The sequence below is a fragment of the Blennius ocellaris genome (genome assembly GCF_963422515.1).
Source record: "Blennius ocellaris genome assembly, chromosome: 21".
NCBI lineage: Eukaryota > Metazoa > Chordata > Actinopteri > Blenniiformes > Blenniidae > Blennius > Blennius ocellaris.
In genome coordinates, this window is record NC_137670.1 from 5,727,298 (window position 1) to 5,748,375 (window position 21,078).

At 47.2% G+C, this 21,078-nt stretch overlaps 4 protein-coding genes across 4 annotated transcripts; 1 reads left to right on the forward strand and 3 right to left on the reverse strand.

Annotated features, from left to right (window-relative positions):
• Positions 1-514: 514 nt before the first annotated feature.
• On the reverse strand, positions 515-2,672 carry LOC308145538 (uncharacterized protein; the record flags this gene model as incomplete). The annotated part of the gene is made up of 5 exons (XM_080517002.1): positions 515-1,757; positions 1,871-1,967; positions 2,047-2,105; positions 2,184-2,343; positions 2,604-2,672. The coding sequence occupies 5 exons, from the start codon at positions 2,670-2,672 to the stop codon at positions 733-735; spliced, it is 1,410 nt and encodes a 469-aa protein (XP_080373128.1). The 3' UTR covers positions 515-732.
• Positions 2,673-3,210: 538 nt separating this feature from the next.
• On the reverse strand, positions 3,211-6,952 carry nudt13 (nudix (nucleoside diphosphate linked moiety X)-type motif 13). The gene is made up of 9 exons (XM_080517244.1): positions 6,817-6,952; positions 5,932-6,027; positions 5,649-5,791; positions 5,452-5,559; positions 5,276-5,382; positions 5,086-5,211; positions 4,898-5,009; positions 4,676-4,830; positions 3,211-4,590 (listed from the first exon to the last, which is right to left on the reverse strand). The coding sequence occupies exons 2-9, from the start codon at positions 6,018-6,020 to the stop codon at positions 4,399-4,401; spliced, it is 1,032 nt and encodes a 343-aa protein (XP_080373370.1). The 5' UTR covers positions 6,021-6,027; positions 6,817-6,952; the 3' UTR covers positions 3,211-4,398.
• Positions 6,953-7,245: 293 nt separating this feature from the next.
• On the forward strand, positions 7,246-9,344 carry rpp30 (ribonuclease P/MRP 30 subunit). The gene is made up of 11 exons (XM_080517555.1): positions 7,246-7,343; positions 7,735-7,793; positions 7,877-7,999; positions 8,079-8,150; positions 8,225-8,314; positions 8,398-8,514; positions 8,588-8,617; positions 8,690-8,727; positions 8,816-8,895; positions 9,074-9,151; positions 9,221-9,344. Exons 1-11 carry the CDS (start codon positions 7,262-7,264, stop codon positions 9,256-9,258), a joined length of 807 nt encoding a protein of 268 aa, XP_080373681.1. The 5' UTR covers positions 7,246-7,261; the 3' UTR covers positions 9,259-9,344.
• A 1-nt stretch (position 9,345) lies between these two features.
• Positions 9,346-11,322, reverse strand: LOC308145953 (uncharacterized protein). Its single transcript, XM_080517556.1, has 4 exons — positions 11,112-11,322; positions 10,718-10,813; positions 10,259-10,318; positions 9,346-10,161 (listed from the first exon to the last, which is right to left on the reverse strand). The coding sequence occupies exons 1-4, from the start codon at positions 11,178-11,180 to the stop codon at positions 10,132-10,134; spliced, it is 255 nt and encodes an 84-aa protein (XP_080373682.1). The 5' UTR covers positions 11,181-11,322; the 3' UTR covers positions 9,346-10,131.
• Between the last annotated feature and the right edge of the window lie 9,756 nt (positions 11,323-21,078).

Below are 21,078 nucleotides of genomic sequence, written 5' to 3' on the forward strand. Positions count from 1 at the left end.
AATAATATTAAGACTCATCATAATCAGCATTTACGTTTGGTGATTTCCAGAAAAACACATTTTCATTTGGTTGATTGGTTTGAGTTAGATCATATCACCTTGTTTGCTGAAAATGCAATCCTATAAGTCAAATTAATTCTTAGATATTGATTTTAAATATTGGCTATTATACATTTGGGGATATGATCAACATTTTTCCATGGATAAATAAAAAGTATGCAATATTCTGGACACCAAAAGATCAATAAGACAAAAAATATCTATATTCTTTTGATGTTCTGTATTCGGACGATACACCCTGATGCTGATGAAACAATAGAGAGGAAGTTTGTTCATTGGAGTATTAATGCTCTAGAAATGTACCATTTCTCTAGAATTGAGTGAACTCAGTCGCATTGTTTTTCATTTTCTACATTTTATTTCCCAAACATAAAAAATGATTGTCTATAAAACTCAAGAATCTTAACTTTATACATATTTACATGAAAAGTCATAGTAAAGGTGAAGTCACCATCTCCAACCAATCAGAATGCAGCAGGTCAGTGGGCGGGGCTTGATGGTGCCACAGCTTATAGTAGAAGTTCCACCCAATGCAATATGAATGACCTATAGTAGTTTAAACAAGCCCAACACATTTTTTTGTACTGGTAAAAAAAAAAAGAAGAAAAAAAGTCCTTATATTTAATAACATTCAATTTGTTTTCCAGGAAGTGGGCGTGGCCTCGCCGTGGATCACGCGTAGCCGCACTTGTGCAGCTTGAGGTTGCGTTGGTCCGAGTATCTCTTGCCGCACTTGTCACAGATGAACTGTTTGCCGCCCGCGTGCACGTGTCGCTTGTGCGTGCGCAGGTGGCTGCCCTGGCTGAACGTGCGGCCGCACACGTCGCAGCCATACGGCTTCTCGCCGGTGTGCACGCGCATGTGCAGCTTTAGGCTGTTGGCGTTGTTGAACTTCTTGTCGCAGGAGTCGCACTCGAAGGGCCGCTCGCTGGAGTGCGTGCGCCCGTGCGAGATCAGGCTGCTCTGCTGGCTGAAGGCCTTGCCGCACTCCACGCACCGGAAGGGCCGCTCGCCGGTGTGGATCCGCCGGTGGATCTTCAGGTTCACCGCCTGCCCGAAGCTCTTCCCGCACAGCTCGCAGCTGAAGGGCCGCGCGCCGCTGTGGACGCGCTGGTGGTTCTTCAGGTTGACGGCGTAGCGGAAGGTCTTGGGGCACTGGTCACACTTGAAGGGCCGCTGGCCCGTGTGGATGAGCTGGTGGGTCTTCAGCGTGACGGCGCGCGTGAAGCCCTTGCCGCACACGGTGCACACGAAGATCTTCTTGCCGGTGTGCGTGTGCGCGTGGCGCTGCAGGTTCTGCAGCAGGCTGAAGCGGCGGCCGCACACGTCGCAGCCGTACGGCTTCTCGCCGCTGTGCACCATGGAGTGCGTCTTCAGCTGCGCCTGCTTGGAGAAGCGCCTGCCGCACTCCGCGCACTCGAACGGGCGCTCGCCGCTGTGCGTGAGCATGTGGCTCTGCATGGTCTGGCGCTGGCGGAAGGTCCGGCCACAGGTGGGGCAGGAAAACGGCCTCTCGCCCGTGTGGATCAGGAGGTGCGACTTCAGGTTGCTCTGAGACGTGAAGGACCTGCTGCAGAGGGAACACGCCAGCGACTTCCAGGAAGCGCCCTGCGGCCTCGAGTCAGACTTGACGGAAACCTTCGGCGGCGGCGATGGCGGCTGTGAGTCGGACGGCTGAGCGGCTTCCAGCCGAGCTCCTGAAAGAGAACAAGAGAACACAGTCGCATTCGAGTTGAATGCCTCGAAAAAAACAAAGATTCACATCAATGAAGATCAGACAGACTCGCGCGTGGTGCATTCAGGAACTCACGCTCGGCGATGGCTCCCAGGTCGATGTTTCCGAGTTCGTTTTTGACGGTGACGGCGAGCACGAACGGCACCTCAGGTCCCTCTTGCTCTGACTTAGTCTACAAAGACAAGAGGCATCAGGAGGTCAGTGAATGCACCACACACACACGCAGGTGAGTCCGAGGAGGAGTCTGTTACCTGACAAAGTGAGTCTGCGTGTGTGTTCTCAGCTCGAACGCCATACGAGTGCTCGAGGTCTGCAACAACAAAACAACAAACTCTTTAAACATCGTAAGGAGGAGAAACGCCTGGTTGGGTGGCGGTGGCGTACGCACCGACTCTCGCGTTGCTGAGGACGTTGAGCACCCTGATCTGTGGACGCTTCGCATTCCGAGGAGCCTCGGACTCCAGCAGCGGCTGAGCCTCACCCACGATGTTCAGGATCTTCCCCAGAGCCTCGTTTCCCAGGGTCTCCATGACGGAGGCGAACAGCACCTGAATGCACCGCCAGAGGTCAAAGGTTACTGTCCCCAGCCTCTGTGACGTCACATAGTTACCGCTTTGCTCGAAAAATGACAACACAGCAAGTCTGTGAGCATTTCGAAGAACTGCCGTTTTAGGTGACTCACCGCCTTCTCCCTGCTCTCTCTCCCGGGCTCCGGTGGCTCCTTCCTCGGGCTGCCTCCTCCTCCTCCTCCTCCTCCTCCTTCTCCTCCTCCTCCCTCCTCCTCCAGCAGCTTGAGCAGCTCCGCCACGGCAGCGTGGACCAGAGACTCCATGACGGCGGCCAGCTGCGTGTGCAGCAGCCCGGCGGAGGCGCTCATCCCGCAGCGAGACGCTGCCGCGGAGCATAAACAGGGACGAAAACAACACCGCACGGCCAGTGTCCCCCGCTCTCTGCTCCGGGTGGAAACACATCCGGTTGAACCGGAAAAAGAAATGTTTCATCCCACAATTTTCCAAAGAAAAAAAATAAACTTTGTTTATTGTGTTCTTGGTGCAACACATTCAAACATACATTGCAAAAAAAAAAATACATAGTCAGTCAATTATAATTACAGTAAAACCTCAATATAATGAGCAAAACAGAAAAAATATATCAAATTAAGCACACACCCTAAAAAAAAACACATCACTTAACATTCATTAAAATGTGAAGACCTGCAGTCTTAAACTTATCTTTGTCCCACGTACACTTTCATTATATCTTATTTGTAATTTTTATTTTCAGAATTCTGAAGTGAGGCACAGCTAAATATGTTCATGCAAAGGATGAGTGAAAATTAACATTGAAAGAAAGGACCCCAAATATCATTGAATAAACAAACAGTCATCTCCCCCCCCCCCCCCCCCCCCCCCCCCCACTCTCATAGAATACAAAATGTCTCTTATTCAATGAGTATGAGGCAGGTTCAATTTTCCAGAAGTGCACTTGGTTTAATTCATTCTTCTAAAACTTCTGACAGAAATATCTGATAAGTGAGGACAGAGCCTGAAAGAGAGAATCAAGATTGCAGGTCACAGCTGACATCAACGGGGATTAATTTAGTAAACATTAGCCAACTGTACATTGGTATAGTTGGTATGGTGTACATGTTTACATTGAATAAGGCATATGTAGTATCTCTGTTGAATGCTCATCTGGTATTCCCAGATCCTCCTTCCAAAGAGATTTCATAGAGTTAAATATCCCAGCTCATCTTTAAACACAAACAAAACACTGCAGATCGCATCATCAGCTCATCTTTGTCAAACAAACAGGCATTTTCAAGTGATTTATTGTCTCACAATAATTGTCATTTCAATAATCCCTGTTAAAAACAAAAATAGAGTTACTATTTTTCACCATTTTCATTCAGAATGAAACAAAAGGACGAAGTTATAAATTGAAAAAAACTAACTGTCCTGAGGCCTGTACTACGAAGCAGGATTTTCTCTTCTCGAGGCAACTTCAAGGGATCAAGCCAGAGCTTTTCGTACTAGGATGCTGGTTCACTTGAATTCGCTTCGGTTGAATTACTGAGTTAATTACCAGGGGCCTCATTTACATAACGTAGAATAGGATTCCGACTGGATATGTACGTGCACCCATGCTTTGGTGGAGACCACAGCTGACTGATAAAGTTAAGTTTTATCTGTTTATTAAAATGTATGAATTAAATACTTGAACAGGGACTTGTTCACCGCTCTGTATCATATGAAGATGACAGGTTGACATCGTGCTGCTGATTCAGCAGTAATGGTTCATTAAAGAAACACATCTATACCACTGCAGCTAGGCTGTTTATGGTTACGTGGATCTCCAAGTCTGATATTTGAAAAAAACAAATGTATGGGATGAATCTGGCTTTAATTCTCCACCTCACAATCAGCGCTGTCAGGTTCCCCGTCTCCAAAATGTGCGTGCCGGTGGGAAGTGGCATACGCATCTTTCATCACCCGCTTTGTGCGTATGCAAACTACAGTGTATAAATGAGGCCCCAGCTTCGTAGTACCGGTTATCAAGGGTTCTGGGTCAGTCTCGGGACTGTGCAAATCAGGAAACGTGCATCAGCTCTGGACACCGCACTGCTGACGCTCCACCCACTCGGAGATGAGGCGGTGACCAATGGCGTGTTGGGGAGGAAGCCAGGTGACGGGCGGGTCGCCCCTCCTGGGCGGAGTCTTCACCTGCAGGGCAGAGATGACCTCCTCCAGAGAGAACCAGCGAGCGTCCTCCAGCTCCAAGTGGTCCACGTCCAGCTGAAACACACCCGCGAGTCATCAGGTCCAATCGGTCACCTGGATCACGGTCAGAACTACAGAAGATCATATCTACACACGTCACCTGCGTGTGGGCCGGGTTTACGGCGGCGTGGCAGCCAATCATGAATGAGCTGTTCGGAAAAGGCCAGTGCTGTGAGGAGCTGTACGAGATGCTCCGGACCTCCAGGCCCACCTCCTCCGCTACTTCCCGATGTAGCGTCTCCTCCACGGTTTCCCCTGCGGCGACACGGGTCACAGTCAACCCGGCTCTCCTGCTCACACCCGACGGTCAGCTGAGACTAACCCATGTCACAGAAGCCTGCCAGAGCACTGTACAGCCCTTGAGGGAAGGTGGACTGACGGCCCAACAAACACCGTTTCCCATCAGATACCAGGACGATCACCACCGGAGACATCTGTGAACAAACCAGGAAAACTCTGATGAAACTTGTAAGGGGACCAGGTCTTTCTGGTGGAGGAAGGCTCTGGTACCTTGGGGTAGAAGATGGTGGCGCTGTTGCTGCAGACCCTCTGACTGCCAGACTGGTTCCGCTGGGTTGGCTGACCCGTGACGCTACTAAACCTGTTGGTCTGATGCCACCTGAGCAGAGCCTGACCCTGCAAAAGCAAATCGGAACGCAGATCAGAGGTCAAACCTTGGGCTCCGGCTCCAGTTGCTCACCTTGGCCACCCGAGGTGCTGCATCTCCATCAAGGAGAAAGAAAGCTTTCCTCAGATCCACAAAGACTCCTTTACACTCCGCTTCTACTGCTGCCTTGTCCAGTTCTCCTGAACACAGACCAGAACATCAGAGTCGAGCCGGTGCCTTCTGGAGTTTCCTCCCAAACTTGTTCTTACCAACATCCAGACAGAACTGAGCCTGGTTGTTTTCAGAGCAGCCGACCAGAACAGAGTCTTTTAGCAGGGACTGGTCTGCGCCGAGTCTCTGCAGTACTGACTGCACATCTGGAATGGAAAGCACAATGACGTAAGGGTCTGTTTGACTTTGATTTAGACCTCTATCTGAGGTGCTCGTCGCAGCTTTGGTCCTCTACCTGAGCAGGCGAGCGTGGTGGGTCTGAAGGTTACCCCGTCGGTTTTCTGCAGCAGAGGAGCAAGCCGGTGAAATAGAAAGACGCAACCCGCTTGCAGTGCAGTGAAGCATGCCTCATCGTCCTCCCTCAACCGGCTCAGGTACCTGAAAAGAGGAATTCATTATTCAACCAACCAGTCATTACACAATCAACCAACGAAACAACAAGGGTCACCAACTAGCCAAACAATAAACAAAATGGTAAATGCTCAACCAGCCAACCAATCAGATCGGAGAAGTTGTACCTCATCCGGGACACGTATCCTGAGGAGTAGCCACGGTGGATCACTGGATGTCTCGTGGCTGAGAGGAGGAGCCAGACAGACCTGAACATGATGAACCTGCAGACACAGAGCAGGGCACAAACGCACAAATTAACTGAGCTTTGCACAAAGGCTGTGCATGAAAAATTGGAATTGAACACAATTCGGAATTCAGCATTAAGCTAAAGACTGATAAAGCTATGCGAGCACACAACGCTGAGGAAGGGAGGAACATGTGGAGAGCCACTAAACACCTACAACAACCTAAGAAATGAACACACAACCTCATCAGAAAAAATGCACAACCACAAAAAAAAGTATATAAAGAATATCACACAACCACATTCTGTACAACAGTTAAAAGCCGCAAAGCAAACACTCAAGAAGATACAAACGCAGAATAAAAAAAACACACAACGACAATAGACACGAGAACCACAATAAGCACAAAACAAATCACAGACAATGTGATTCAACATGTTTCTGATTATAGAGACATTACAGGTGAAAGAAAGAAGTCCTGCAGACTGTGGGAGGGATAAAACCTGGTCAAAAGTAACTTCTCAGGTTCTTCACAGTGGTGCTGGACGTCACAGTAATACAGCTACTACAGGTTTAGATCATTTGACTGTTAATCTTCTGTTTGATCTCAGTTCAGAAAAAGAAAATTAGTAGTGATTTCATAGATACATGGACCACAACACAAGAAAACACCAATCATTAGTCAATAAATCAAAATGAACACTGATAGTTACACCACCTGCTGCACCTGCATGGAGGATCAAATCGTCTTGCAATGAGCCATTTTCAGATAAACCTAAAAAAACCCAAAAACAATAATAATAACAAAAAGCCACGTGACGTTACCATGTATTTCCGGTCGTATTCAGGTCTGGATCCAATCAGGAGCTTCTTCTCCGAGACGGATCCTGAGTTTAATCCAGAGTGGATCTCAGCTCATGATATGAGGTAACAGCAGCCTCCACGCGACCTCCTGCTGGTCCTTCTTCTTCTACGGTTCCATATCCGTGCTGCTTCGTTACTGCCATCTGCAGGACTCAAAGTGTCTCTCAGGTCAATAAATGTGTCTCGTCGCTTCACTTGAAGCGATAAAAAAAATACATAATTTACAAAAAGAAAACAATAAACACCATGTTATTTTTACCAATGATTTTATGCAATTCCATGCAGTAACTTTCGTATTAAACTACATCTCCCGGAGGCCTCTGCGATGCACTACACGTCCCGGCATGCCTTTCAGCAGCTCCCACGTGTTTCCGGGGTTCCCAGCAGCCGCAGCAGCAGCAGCAGCATGGCGGTGTTCATGGACCTAAACATCAGGGTGAATCCCGACAAGAGCAAACTGCAGCAACTCATTGACACTGCGGCTCACCGTGAGTTGCTCTGCCGGAGCTCCGAGCTCGGGTGTTTCGGATTAACTGGTTTCCGTGTTAACCGGTGACCGACTTCCTCCAGCGACCCGTAACTGCTGCAGCAGATGTTAAAAAAAAAGAGACTCGCAAAAGCGACAGCACTTACAACGTTTATTGTAAATGCTGTTCAAAGGTGTGGGACACAGGTTTCTGTCGGATTTTTTTAACATGTAGCACCAGCCGGATGTTAAAACCAGTTGACATGAAAACCACTTAAACCAAAACACCGGTTATTTCAACTTAAAAACTGGACTTGTTGGGATTTAAATGCCTATTATATGTCGGTGCCTTAAAGTACAAATTAAAGTGCATGATTTACCGTTTACCGACCCTATGTGTGTCTCCTCTCCAGTTGGTTTCTCCACGGTGGCTCTGAACTATGTCTTTGAACCTTCAACCAAAAAGAAGCAGGTGAGGTCACCTGTTGCGGTGCGTTCAGAGACAGCAGAACACCGGAGCTCTCTTTTTGGCTCACCCTCAGTCTGTCTCTGCAGGAGATCCCAGTCCCGACCCCAATCAGTGAGCTGATTGGTCATCTGCCAGTGGTGCAGGGCCGCTCTCGTCCAATCAGGGTGCTGAACAGGCTGACGGTGGTGACGTCGGACGCCAGCCACTTTGTGAGTGTCCCTGTTGAGTCACCTGTGTGTGTGTTTACGTATTGTTTACAGTGTGATCTTTACTTACTCTGTTTCCCAGAGGCCGAATGCTGCCGAGTATAGGCGCTTCGACCTCCTCGCCGTGGAGCCGACCACCGAGAAACTCTTCCATGTGAGCCTCACTGACGCACATTAACTGCTGCAGCGGCGCATGGCGTTCACTGACACTGCTTCTGGTGTGTGCAGGCCGCCTGTATGACCTATGACGTGGACATCGTGTGCATCTCAGTCACGGAGAAACTTCCATTTTTCTTCAAGAGAGCGCCGATTAACGGGGTGAACACACGACACGGCCTCATGTCTGAATGTGTCACTGCAACACACACACTCAGTGTGTATCTGTGTGTGTGTGTGTGTAGGCTGCAGACAGAGGCGTGCTGTTTGAGCTGTCCTACTCAGCAGCCATCAGAGATTCGACCAGGAGGCGCTACACCATCGCCAACGCGGTCTGTCTGACGGAGAGCTGCAAACGAAAGGTATGCGATTGGTCGGCTGAAGTGTGATGTCACACAGCGCCGTACTGATGTCGGACCCGTGTTTGTGTTTCAGAATGTGATCCTGTCCAGTGCAGCAGAGAAGGTCAGTAGCCAGTTGAGGCTTCCCAGAGAGGATGGTGGGTTCAGGTGTGATCGTATCTTTTTGTGTTTTCAGGCTCTGGAGCTCAGAGGACCGTATGACATCATCACCCTGTATCCATCAACAAACACGCCGTGTAGTGATGTGTGTGTGTGCGCGCTGAGTGAGTTGTTGTGTTCCTGAAGTGTGTGTGTGTATCAGAGGGTCGTTGTTCGGTTTGTCAGACGAAGACTCCAAAGCGGCCGTTTCCGCCTCCTGCAGATCGGTTTTACTGCACGCGGGTAAGTTGCCGCCACACCGACACTGCAGTGCTGTCAGAGGAAGCAGCTGAGGGTGTGTGTGTGTGTGTGTGTGTGTGTGTGTGTGTGTGTGTGTGTGTGTGTGTGTGTGTGTGTGTGTGTGTGTGTGTGTGTGTGTGTGTGTGTGTGTGTGTGTGTGTGTGTGTGTGTGTGTGTTCAGACACCCGGAGGACAGCGAGTGGGATCATCTCCACTTCAAAACGTCCACAGGAGGAGGCGCTGCAGGACCAAACAGACCGTAGGTTTCTGAAGATGTGCCACACGATGCATTTAGGTGCAGTTTTCTGAACTGTGTTTACTGGAGCAGGTGACGAGCCGTCAACGAAGAGACCCAAACACACCTGATGAGCGGCGCCTGATTTCTACTCGGCTTGAGTTCAAGACTTTTTTTTTTTCTTTCCTTTTCCAATAAAGAGTCTGAAGAGTGTGAATATCTGCGTTTTATTTTCAAATCAGTACAAATGCTGTTCAACATTCATTCACTTGGATTCAAAAGTAAAAAAATCTATCAGAAAAATAGAAATTTAGCGGCGGGAAGACTTGAATGCGTCATTAACACGCGACACCAGAGCGTTGAATCTTTAAAAACTTTTACACACAACGTGTGTATATAAAACCTCATTCATGAAATATAGTTACCGCAGCTTACATTTTGAAATACTGGCTCAGTTGTGTGTTCACAGAAAACACAACACAGACTCATTTGCTGCATAGAGTGCAACTTAGAAAAACAATTTGACGTATATAAAACCAATCAAGGAGTCAGACAGATGAGGTGAAACTTCACCTGGTGCAACTTTTCAAGATAATCTTATCTTGGGGTTTTTTTTTTTCCCTTTTGAAATTAGTAGGCAGCTCGAAGCATTTGTAAAATCATAACACCTGTGTAAACTACATCTCCCATGATGCATCAGTGGCTACACGGCTGAGGTGCTTCTAAAAGAATTTAGAAAAAAATGTTAACACTGTATTTTTCCGGACGGGCCACAAGGTGGCGCACAGACACTCCGTCCTTAAAGGCACCTGTGAGAACAGCATGTAAACTGAAGGAACCAAGAAGTCCTCAATGGTTGTAGGAAAAACAAACAGAAGCCAGTAAGTGGCTTCGACCAGGAGTGACTGAATGCTCAAGGGTGGGGTTCAGGGAACACGGAGACATTGAACTGGACGGATGCGAGACAAGGGTCCTGGTTGGTCCTGGTGCAGGAGTGTGGCTGATCAGTGGCCCAGGATGTGATTGATGTGGCCCTGAAGTCATAAGACGAATCAGTTTACCAAAAGGTCTCAAGATTTCCTACAGTTTCCACCGGAATCGGTTTTTGTGTGTACTGTTCATGAGTCTTACCGGTTCTCCGCCGAGACACCGGGGGCAGCAGAGTGCAGGTCTGTCCCGGACCACTCCCATCTGTGTATGTGTACACACACACAGGTTACCATAGCAACAGAATTAGCTACTGGCCACATAGCTTTGACAACATCTTAACCTTAACACCATAATTTTTTTTAAAGAAACGAAACAAAGAGGTTGGAGTTGCTCAGTTGGAGTTCTTTACAGCAGCATAAAGTTGGGTATTGCCGGACGAGTTAGCATACGTTTGATACGGTGCATAACAATTTATACTCCTGTAAAAAGCCCCTAAATTAATTATATTGCAAATTAATACAATAAAAGGCAGGTAGATCTTGTCATATTGGCTCTGGCGTTATATAAAAACATGAATATGTATCAGCAGTTGCTGACGGGTGTTTGCTTATCAGTCGTTATCACACTTTTACAGCAGAGTTTCACTTCCTGTTGCACTACCTGCTGCTCCTGCTGCTGATTGGTCAGCACAACACTGGGAGAGGTTTCCATTGGACAGTCGACCACCCGAAGCTCCGCCCCCAAACACCTGCGTTTCTGAAAGGAGAAAACACTTGGAAGTCAAAAATGATCTTGGCCAAAGGTCATCATCCAAACACCAGGAGGCAAAAACCGAAGACTCGGTTACGCAGGTCAGCTCGGATTACGAACAGGGAATCCAAACCGTGCACGTGCAGAATAGAAATAAAAACACACGTGAAGTTCGGACGTTCCAGTCTGAAATCACACAACCCGAGCGCATCGCGGTAGAAAAGTTTGAATTTAGTCACAAACTGTTTAATAATCTTGCCGTGGCTGTTCTCTCCACTGTGCCGGTGTCTGTATCGGCACTCACCGCGGTGCAGCTCCACAGCTGCTCTTCCTCCTGCAGACTCCTCTTCCTCAGCAGGTTGGCACACTGCATGCTAACGGCTAACAGCCTCAACGCTCCACCGCGAGCATCGACTCAGCGAAGAATAAAGTCGCAACCTGCGGATCAATCTGCTAAAATAACTCAGCAACACAGTGAGGACGGACCGCTGCGGGCTGTAGTGACTGTTGTTGACTGACGGTTTGACCTTTTGACTGAAGCTTTTCAGCAACTGCAGCAACCGGAAGTTGTGATTCTTCAGAACAAGAGCCCCGCAGGTGAACGCAAGGGACATTATTCATTCACCATTAAGACACAAAGCAATTCACAGTAAATTCATGAAAATATATATCAATCTTAAGCTATAAAACCTTTTCAGATGGTAGTGACCTGGTTTTGTTATTGTCCAAGGTAACAACAATGAGTGGCGCTGGAGACACTCTTGCTTTGAGGGCATCATTTACTTTTAGTTTGAAGCCTCCTGAATGGACCGGATGGGAAATCTGTGTGATACGTCAAGAGAAATTATTTTAAACTTCAAATCCAGTGACATCGCGGGACCGTCATGAAACTCTCGCGATAACCATTCTAACGCAAAAGTAAAAACAATAAAATCAAACGGTTGGCATAAAAAAAAAAAAAAATCTAATTAAACTTATTCGGAAAGATCACATATAACTTCTTGTCCGAGTCCGCGCGCCCAATGTATCTTCACATATATTTGTAAGTGTAATTTATATTCCCCCGAATGCTAACTTGGATTAGCCACTCTGCTCACGGTTAGAACGGTGAAGGGGACCTCACCTGAAGCTTCATCGTGGGATATTTAAACTGCAAACCAGGAAAGTATATAAGTCCAAAACGTTGGCGCTATCTTTTAAAGGAAAACACACAACTTTGAGCAGAGATCCAGTTAGTTTATCAGATCACGTGACTGTTTGTTTTGGTCCCGTCGACAAACCTGGACTGAAGAAAACTAACCGGGAAGATGACGAGTTCCGGTTAGGGTCTGAGGAAACACAAATTCCTCTAAAATAAAGTTTATCTTAACCTACATCCATGTTAAACACCAAATTAATATTATTATTAAACCTATTAAAGGTATGAAATCTCGCCAACATTTTAGTTGTGATGGAAATCTGTGAATTTTAAAGGCAAGGCAAGGAACATTAATTGACAGAGCGCCATTGAAACATAGAGCTATTTACAGTGCTTTAAGGAATCTATACATTAGATGTTAGCACATTAAACGGATAAACACACCAAATCCGAACACAGTGAACACGTTAATGGATGAAGTACAGTATGAACACACTAAACCTGTAAACACATCAAGTGAAAGAATGTTCGTCAGAGTGTGAGGAAATGTGGGTTAACTAAGCTCTTGCATTCCTATAGGGCCTTGCCGGACTCTGTTCGGACTCAGACCCTAATAAAGGTAGAGGTCCAACCTGCTGCTAGAAAGATGTCCCGAGTAAAGTGGAAAGTGTATGTCTTCATGGGACTGTGTGTGTGTGTGTGTGTCAACCTACATATGTCTGTGTCTCTATTTATGTTCTCTATTTATCTTCATCTCTCGGAAGTAAAAACGTAACAACAATGATGCTGTTTCATTGTTGAGTCCTTCGTGCTGCAGACATGAACTACGTCACATGAACTTATTTCGACACGTCGATGAAGTGATGAATGGCTGAAGGGTTGGTCAGATGAAGAATTGAAGGAGTGAGCAGATGACCACACGAAGGGATGGATGGATGAACAGATGGAGAGAGGATTTGTCTCCTGAGGTCTGGTTAAATGACTGGAAGCTGTTTGAGTAAACAGAGCGAAAGAACAAGTAGAGGAGGAGTGAAGGTCGGCCGAGTGCTAAACGCTGTTTCACATCCTTCTCCTGGTCCCTCAGGTCCTCCTCTTCCTCCTCCTCCTCTTCCTCCTCCTCCTGCATGTCCTCCTTCTGCTGCTACTTCTGCTTCTCCTCTTCCTCTTCATCCTCCTCCATCTGCATCTCTTCCTCGACCTCCTCCTCCCTTTTATCCTCCTGCTCTTTGTCATCCTTCTCCTCTTTGTCCTCTTCCTCCTCCTCCTCCTCCTCCTCCATCCTCAGCAGCTTGTTTCACATCAACTTCATGTTGAAGGTTTTTGAGCGGAATAATCAGCGTCCCCGAGGCCCTCAATGCACAAACTCCTGCTGCTGCCTGATTTACTCCTCTTCCTCGCCCTGCTCCTCATTTTGCTTCATGTCCTCCCCTGGCTGATCCTCTTTTTCCTCCTCCTCCTCCTATTTCTCCTGCACTTCTGCTGCAGTCTGCCCGGCTGCGGGAGGTCGTCCAGTTGGACAATGAAGTTTCTGAGGTTCGGTCAGCGATGTAGCTCAGAAAGAGAGATGTGGCTCTATGAGAACTGGAGGTTTCCAGAAAACGTCCCACCGGACAACAAGAACTCAGTTGCCTTCGCTCTGTGGCGTAAAGGTATCAGACCACGGCGCGGCCATGGGGCCTGGGAGAACAAGACCACAGGTCCATAATTCTCCTGAAGACCACCTTTTGGCTGTTTGTTTTCACTTGACACTTGACTTAACATCCACACTTTAAACAGGAGTACCCTCTCACCGTGTCTCCCGCTCTTCCTCCTCTCTGGCTTTAGTTTTTGGCTCCATCACTCATCCCTTCTGTCATTCCTCTTTCTTTCTGTACTTCCTCCCTCCTCCTCCTCTTTGTCGCCGTCGGCAGGAAAACACTGCAGCAGAAACGTAGAAATCAAAGTGTGACAGTCAGATTAAAGGCAGTGTTTTTTTGCTGACTGGAGCCTGTTTTCTCCCTCTGTGAGCTTTGTTCTGCTTTCTGAACCATAAATTCTTCATGAGGCACAAAAAACGACAAAGTATCAGATTTATTGACTGCTCCTTTAATTTAATATCATCTGATTATTTGTACACTTTTCTCTTGAAACTTAAGCAAAAAAAACCCCAAACAAATGCAGGTTTTTTTTCACCATTTAGCCACTCGATGGCGCTACATCACTCACCTTCTGCGCCCTGCAGGTTCACCTGGCTGACCTGAGAAAAAAACACAACTTCAGATTTCAGAGGACTTCCGTGATTTACGGGAAGGTTTTATGGGGTTAAACGTCCCCACGTCGTGAGCAAAACCAGCGCTCACACACCCGCTCTCTCAGGTTAATTGGGTTCCGCTGCAACTTTAACCGACTTACACACCTATTGATCCCTGCCTGACAGACAGCTGTGTGTGTGTGTGTGTGTGTGTGTGTGTGTGTGTGTGTGTGTGTGTGTGTGTGTGTGTGTGTGTGTGTGTGTGTGTGTGTGTGTGTGTGTGTGTGTGTGTGTGTGTGTGTGTGCACAGTTTAACATGAAGTAGTAAACCCTGAAAACCAATCAGAGTAACTGTAGGTGTCATGGTGACTATATGATGCTTGTATGTATGGAATACCAGCTTCTAGTGTGTGTGTGTGTGTGTGTGTGTGTGTGTGTGCGTGTGTGTGTGTGTGTGTATTTGAGATGGGGGGATGAGGAAGAGGAGAAGGAGGGACTGATGGAGGTGTGATTGATTTTCTGTCAGTTTGCAGGAGAGAAGAAAACTAAAAACAGTTGAAAATGTTCGAATAATCTCCCATAGGATTTTTGTGTGCGTGTGCGTGTGTGTGTGTGTGTTTGCGCGCGCGCGCGGATCTACTTTTTGCAGAATTACAAAACTGCAGTTCCCTGTTGGTCCTGCAGGAGAAGCTGTTGGTCCGCATATAAACTCTGCAGTCGCTTTAATACTGCAGTATTAATACAATAAAACAACAATATTATTGTATTAATTATGCAGTATTAATACAATATTACTGCAGTACTTTTACAATATTACTACAGTATTTTTACAATAGTACTGCAGTACTGACACATTAGTAATATGCAATATTCAACGAATGATACGACAGTATTCACATAGAGTACAGAGGAGGTCACTGAAATCTCCATCCCATTTTGAGATTTATGTTTATCAACACAAACACACACACAACACTCATGCAGAGTGTGTGGGTGTGTGTGTGTGTGTGTGTGTGTGTCTGGCAGTGTGTCGTGCAGCAGTCTCACCTGGCAAACACATCAAAGGTGTCCTGGAAAATCCTGGAGAGTCCTGGAAGAGTTCGGACCTCAGAGACTTTTTATCAGGGAGGACAAGGAGGAGCCGAGGGACACACACACACACACACACACACACACACACACACACACACACACACACACACACACACACACACACACACACGATTATACCGTACTGGCGTGTCCAGCTCCATATTTGTCCGTACATGTGTTCAAATGTGTGTCCATGAGCCATATCACAGTATCAGACTTCTATTTTCACAAGCAAACAATATTGGAATTCCAATCTGTGTGTTGAATAAAGTATTAAAAAAACCCCAGTTAAATTACCCACAGCAGTGTGTCTCAAATTCATCATATGAGAAGGGAAGTTTTCAGGGAATTGATATGGTTGGGACTGAAACTCTTTCCCGCTGCCGTGTTACTTCGTGCTCCTCCGACTCCTTCCAGCTTCCAACACAGACGATATCTGATCATACAAGTTGTGGGGAGTCAGCTGAAAAAAAAAGAAATGCCCCTCGCCGCGATTACAGCAGCATCTCTCCTGAAGGCTGAGCCTTCGTTTCCAATGCCTTGAAGTCAGGGGCCGTCAGGAACAACTCAAAACATTTTCACACATTTTAATCCACATTTTAAATTCCTCATGTTTCGATGCTTCAGCAGATGCAAAACCCCGAACACACACACACACACACACACACACACACACACACACACACACACACACACACACACACACACACACACACACACACACACACACACACACACACACACACACACCACCTCCTCCTGCTCCTTTATTAATAAGATCTCGGCACTGCGTTCAGGTTAAACGGAAGACTCTCCTGTAAACATCTGGAGGTCAGAGGTTGCTCGTTAATGAGCAGAAGTTGTTTTAATGCGCGCATTTACGGCGGCGCTGGCTTGCTACGCATATCGAGCACCGCCGTCGCTACCCCCCGGAGGTCAAAGGTTGCAGCGCGCTCACAAATGGAGTTGGAAGTTTCCCGGCTGCGGCGTGGATCAATGGAGGCTCGCCCGCCTCCACCCTCAGGACGCAACGTGCCTTGGGTGGTCAGGACACTAATGAGACCACAGAAGAAGAAGTAGAAGAAGAAGAATCAGTGATTAATGAGGCTGAGCACACCTGACCGGGTGAGAGTCCAACACCACCAAGGAACAGGGCCCAGGGCCCGGGAGGCTCAGCCCCACGCACAGACCCATCCAGACCAGGCCCAAGACTGCAGGGACCAGGATTGTAGAGACAAGGACTGATGGGACCAGAGCTATCTGGACCAGGATTGTCGGGACCTGGACAGATTCCTTCATACACTTTGATAGCGAGCAGTAACCCTGCTTTATTAGCTGGGTCTTAACGAGTGCTCATTATTAGATAATTAAGGAAGGAGGGGCCGTTAACGAGACAAACTGACCAGCCTCCGGACACACACACACACACACACACACACACACACACACACACACACACACACACACACACACACACACACACACACACACACACACACACACACACACCCAGGTGATATGTGATTTTTATTCCTGCCATTAGCTTTTACTCAGTGACTCTGCTTCTGCCGACCTTTAGGACAGATTTACAGTGTGTCTATTACTGTGTGTGTGTATGTGTGTGTGTGTCTGTGTGTGTGTGTGTGTGTGTGTGTGTGTGTGTGTGTGTGTGTGTGTGTGTGTGTGTGTGTGTGTGTGTGTGTGTGTGTGTGTGTGTGTGTGTGTGTGTGTGTGTGTGTGACAAGATGATATGTTTTTCTCTATCGGACATGGAGATGGACACGGACACACACACACACACACACACACACACACACACACACACACACACACACACACACACACACACACACACACACACACACACACACACACACACACACACACACACACATACACACACACACACACACACAGAGTGATGACCAGCCTTGATCCTACAGAAACAGAATTGAAACTTTTTCATCAGGAATCAAAGTTTGAAGACTTCGAGAGCTTCTGATCATGAGGAGATTTACACTAATGATCAAGTACACACACACACACACACACACACACACACACACACACACACACCCACCCACCCTCCAGGTCATTCCAGAGAGCGAGACGGACAGAACAGAGTGTAAAACAGGTTGTTGTTCTAAAAAGGAAAAAAAAGGACAGAAACTGGGATGGGAGGTTCTGATGTCCTTCCGTGACTCCGTTGTGTATAAAATATGAGATCTGGCATCAGAGAGACAACCTCCGTCTCTGTTGGACAAAGTCGAGGCCAATTTATGGTCGCATGTGCTGCTGCTGTGAACTTCCTCCACAAAGCCTATGCCTTGCCTGACATGAACCTCCAAAATTGTTTGTACATCAAAGCAAAGCAGACTGCAAGGGCTGTGATTGGTCCGCGCTACTACATCGCTTCCGGTACTCCACTTTGTTTTACAGTACATAAGCACAAATTAAAATGAGTAAAGCTTTGTTTGACAGTTGGATATTAATTTATAAGAAATCTCATTTAAATAAAATAGCAATTGCCTCAGTCGCTGTGTTCCACAAGACATCCCCTCGCAGTAGAAACGCCAAAGGTCCACGATAGTGTCGAGGCAACGGGCTGCGATTTGTATTGTAATGAAACTCAGCTGAAGGTCTTAGAGTCCAGTTACGGTGAGATTCAGACTGGTTGAATGAGGAGCAAAATCCACATTTGGGCGGACACTTTGTGGATGTAGAGTTAAAATTACACTGGATTTACTGGAAATTACTACAGGACTACAAACATGGAGGACTACACAATAGGACAGTGGGCGGCTACATGACTACAAATATGGAGGATAATATAAAGCAGCTACAAGGCTAAAAACATGGAGGACAGCATACAGCCACAGTAATGCAGAGGACAGAATGCAGCTATAGGACAACTTGAGATTGTTGGCTGTCGTCTCTGTGCGTGTGTGTGTGTGTGTGTGTGTGTGTGTGTGTGTGTGTGTGTGTGTGTGTGTGTGTGTGTGTGTGTGTGTGTGTCCCTTGGTGATGGAAGCTAATCTTCTCTGATGACCGCTGGGGACAACATGATCGTCACATCATCCAACGACAGGAACGCGTGCACACACACACACGCACGCACGCGTGCACACACACACACACACACACACACACACACACGCACGCACACACACACACACACACACACACACACACACACACACACACACACACACACACACACACACACACACACACACACACACACACACACACACACACACACACACACACACACACACACACACTCTCTCTCTCTCAGTAATTAGTAGTCCTGTGTTCTTCGTGCCAAGCTGTTTCTGTGGCCTCTCAGCTGCCAATCACAGCGATTCCCTCAGTGAATTACCAGCCAATCATCAACAGAGAAAGACGGGGCCTGCAGCTAAAAACAGACAGACGGAGAGAGGCGAAGGAGGAGGAGGAGGTGGAGGGGAGGCATGCGGGACGGGAGGGACGGGAGGGGCGGGGGTGGGGGGGTCAATTACAGAGATGAAGTAGGAAACACTCCAGTAAAAAGACCACAGTACTCAAAGAGGCCCCAACATCTTTACTCCGCCTCCTGCTGTTCCTCCTCTTTCTTCCTCCACATCTGTCTCCTCCAGCCTCAAAAGCTTCAGATATCACTCAGGGTAAAATGATGAAACTGACTCTGTCACCTCCTCTTTATCCGAGATCTAAACGAGCCCAAAACCGTTTCATAATTAGGTCAAAATTCTTTAAAAGCAATTACCCTGGGAAGGCGAAGAAAAGGAGGAGCGTGGATCGCTGATTACAGTAACAACCTCATCTGCTTTCAGTTAATTGGCTAATTTTGTTAACAAGAAAACATTCCCTCCTCGAAAAGGCTACGCCGAAACGATTAGCACCGCGTTGCCTGTAAACAGCTCATTAACTCATTACGGTTCCACTTACAGCGCTAACAAGCTGCAGTGCAGCTACGCAGCCGACGAAGCGGCGGTAAAAACGCTTTATGCGTGTCACAATGAAGTGTTTTTTTTTTTCATGCTTACACCATTCGACGGCATACAAACACAGAGAACCCTCAACATTTCTTAAACACGTGACAAAATTTTTTTATTTTTTTTTGTCAATCAATGTGTTTGGGAAGCAGCCCGTACATGGTTGACTCACCGTGCGGTGACGGCGCCCCCTGCATGCCAGGATGTTTTGAATTGTCCCGCAGCAGATTGAGAAAGTAAACCCTGTGATCGTCATCCTGTGGCACTCACAGACTCCCACTGAGAGCCTGATGGAGAGCAGAGCAGAGTCTCGTCTGAAGAACGCGACTCGTCCCCGCGACCTCTCAACCTCCTGGATGTTGCGGCGGCGAGAACAGCGGCTTCAACGCGCCTCAAATGCCACTGCGCATTTCCGTCACGAAATACCAGACTGAACCAAAACTCGAGCCTGAACCCAGAGCCTGAATTCACAAGTGCAACATGTGTTCACCTGAGTGCTCCTACGCACACTTCAAACAGCAATTTCAATATATATATACGACAGAGTTTCAGTCGGTATACATCAGAGCACAGACGCGTTCCGCGAGCCCTAAAAACTGCTCTCATACACCCGTCGTGTCAGGACGTAAGTTCAAGTCTGCCCATCAAAATGACATGTGGAGTTCCAAAAGGCTGTGTTCTGGGCCCACTGCTGTTTGCTGCAGAAGCTACTGAAACCAACAGTTTTATTAAGGGGATTTGCTGGATTTTGCGAGTGCCAGGAGAAGCTGGATCATAGACCTATATAACTCTGAGTTATACCGAAGTCTATGAGCAGGAGTTAACTTCGCTGTGTCTCCTTGGTGTATTTGGTGAGCCACAGTGCCCCTAAAGGCCTGGCATATGTAGTACATGCCCTTAGGCGTCATGTTAAACCTTGTTCATAGTGACGTGTGGATGGGATTCTTTCTGAGGAGCTGGAGCATGTGTGTGTCTGTGTGCGTATGTGTGTGGGTTTTATTTTCCAGTCTGTGAGGTTATAAAGTGGAGGTGAAGTCTTGGACTCTGAGCCAAGTCTACCTTGACATTTAAAGACAACAACTAGGACGTCTATCACCTGAAGAATACAGTGAGGGGTACTAATGTCTCGGCACGCACACTCGCACACACGCGTACACATTGTGTAATTAAGATTAATTACCTGGTCATTAATATTCACTGGGCGTCATGAGGAAGCACATGATGAGTTCAAGGACACACAGACTGTCAGTTAATTTGGAAAACGGGCAGATTTGTGTCAAACAGGAGGACGAAAAGTCCCACAGAGATTTGGTCAAATCAATGCACTAACTTCAGTTTGCGGCACTGTTGCAAAGTGAGACACGAGGCGTGGATCGGGTGTGTTAAATGTCGATCAGGTCTGTGAGCTCTTCTGTTTCCTGTTTTCGGTCCACTCAGAACAACGTTGCTGATTGGCTGACAGAGGCTTTGGAGTTGTTCCTATGCAGCAGCCATGTTTAATTCGGACTGACAGTCGGTATTAGTTATTAAAACAGCTGCTGACACTAACTCCACCCGCCCGAGGAACCAATTACAGTGTGAAATATTCAGTGGAAACCCACCCGCCTTAAACAGCCTTACATTAAAGTTTCACACATCTGCAGCCAAGCTAAAAAACACCGATATTAACCGTGAAATGAGCCAAATAATCCACTGAATAACTGAGGAGTGACACTGAGGAGGGAGAACCCAATGTACCCGCAGGAGCGTCTTCCACAAATCACACACATCGATAAATATCAAATGCATCCGCACATATCAAACACACCTACAGAAA

What these genes read in the sequence shown, in the direction of transcription:
- nudt13 (XM_080517244.1), bottom strand. Translation starts at nt 6,020, where the DNA reads ATGTTCAGGTCTGTCTGGCTCCTCCTCTCAGCCACGAGACATCCAGTG. An exon ending in GGATACGTGTCCCGGATGAG is followed by an intron (nt 5,792 to 5,931) that starts GTACAACTTCTC and finishes TCCTCTTTTCAG; the next exon opens with GTACCTGAGCCGGTTGAGGG. An exon ending in CAGCACCTCGGGTGGCCAAG is followed by an intron (nt 5,212 to 5,275) that starts GTGAGCAACTGG and finishes TTGCTTTTGCAG; the next exon opens with GGTCAGGCTCTGCTCAGGTG.
- rpp30 (XM_080517555.1), top strand. Translation starts at nt 7,262, where the DNA reads ATGGCGGTGTTCATGGACCTAAACATCAGGGTGAATCCCGACAAGAGC. An exon ending in CGGAGAGCTGCAAACGAAAG is followed by an intron (nt 8,515 to 8,587) that starts GTATGCGATTGG and finishes TTTGTGTTTCAG; the next exon opens with AATGTGATCCTGTCCAGTGC. An exon ending in CCGTATGACATCATCACCCT is followed by an intron (nt 8,728 to 8,815) that starts GTATCCATCAAC and finishes TGTGTGTATCAG; the next exon opens with AGGGTCGTTGTTCGGTTTGT.
- LOC308145953 (XM_080517556.1), bottom strand. Translation starts at nt 11,180, where the DNA reads ATGCAGTGTGCCAACCTGCTGAGGAAGAGGAGTCTGCAGGAGGAAGAG. An exon ending in AGCTGTGGAGCTGCACCGCG is followed by an intron (nt 10,814 to 11,111) that starts GTGAGTGCCGAT and finishes TTCTCCTTTCAG; the next exon opens with AAACGCAGGTGTTTGGGGGC. An exon ending in ATCAGCAGCAGGAGCAGCAG is followed by an intron (nt 10,319 to 10,717) that starts GTAGTGCAACAG and finishes ACACATACACAG; the next exon opens with ATGGGAGTGGTCCGGGACAG.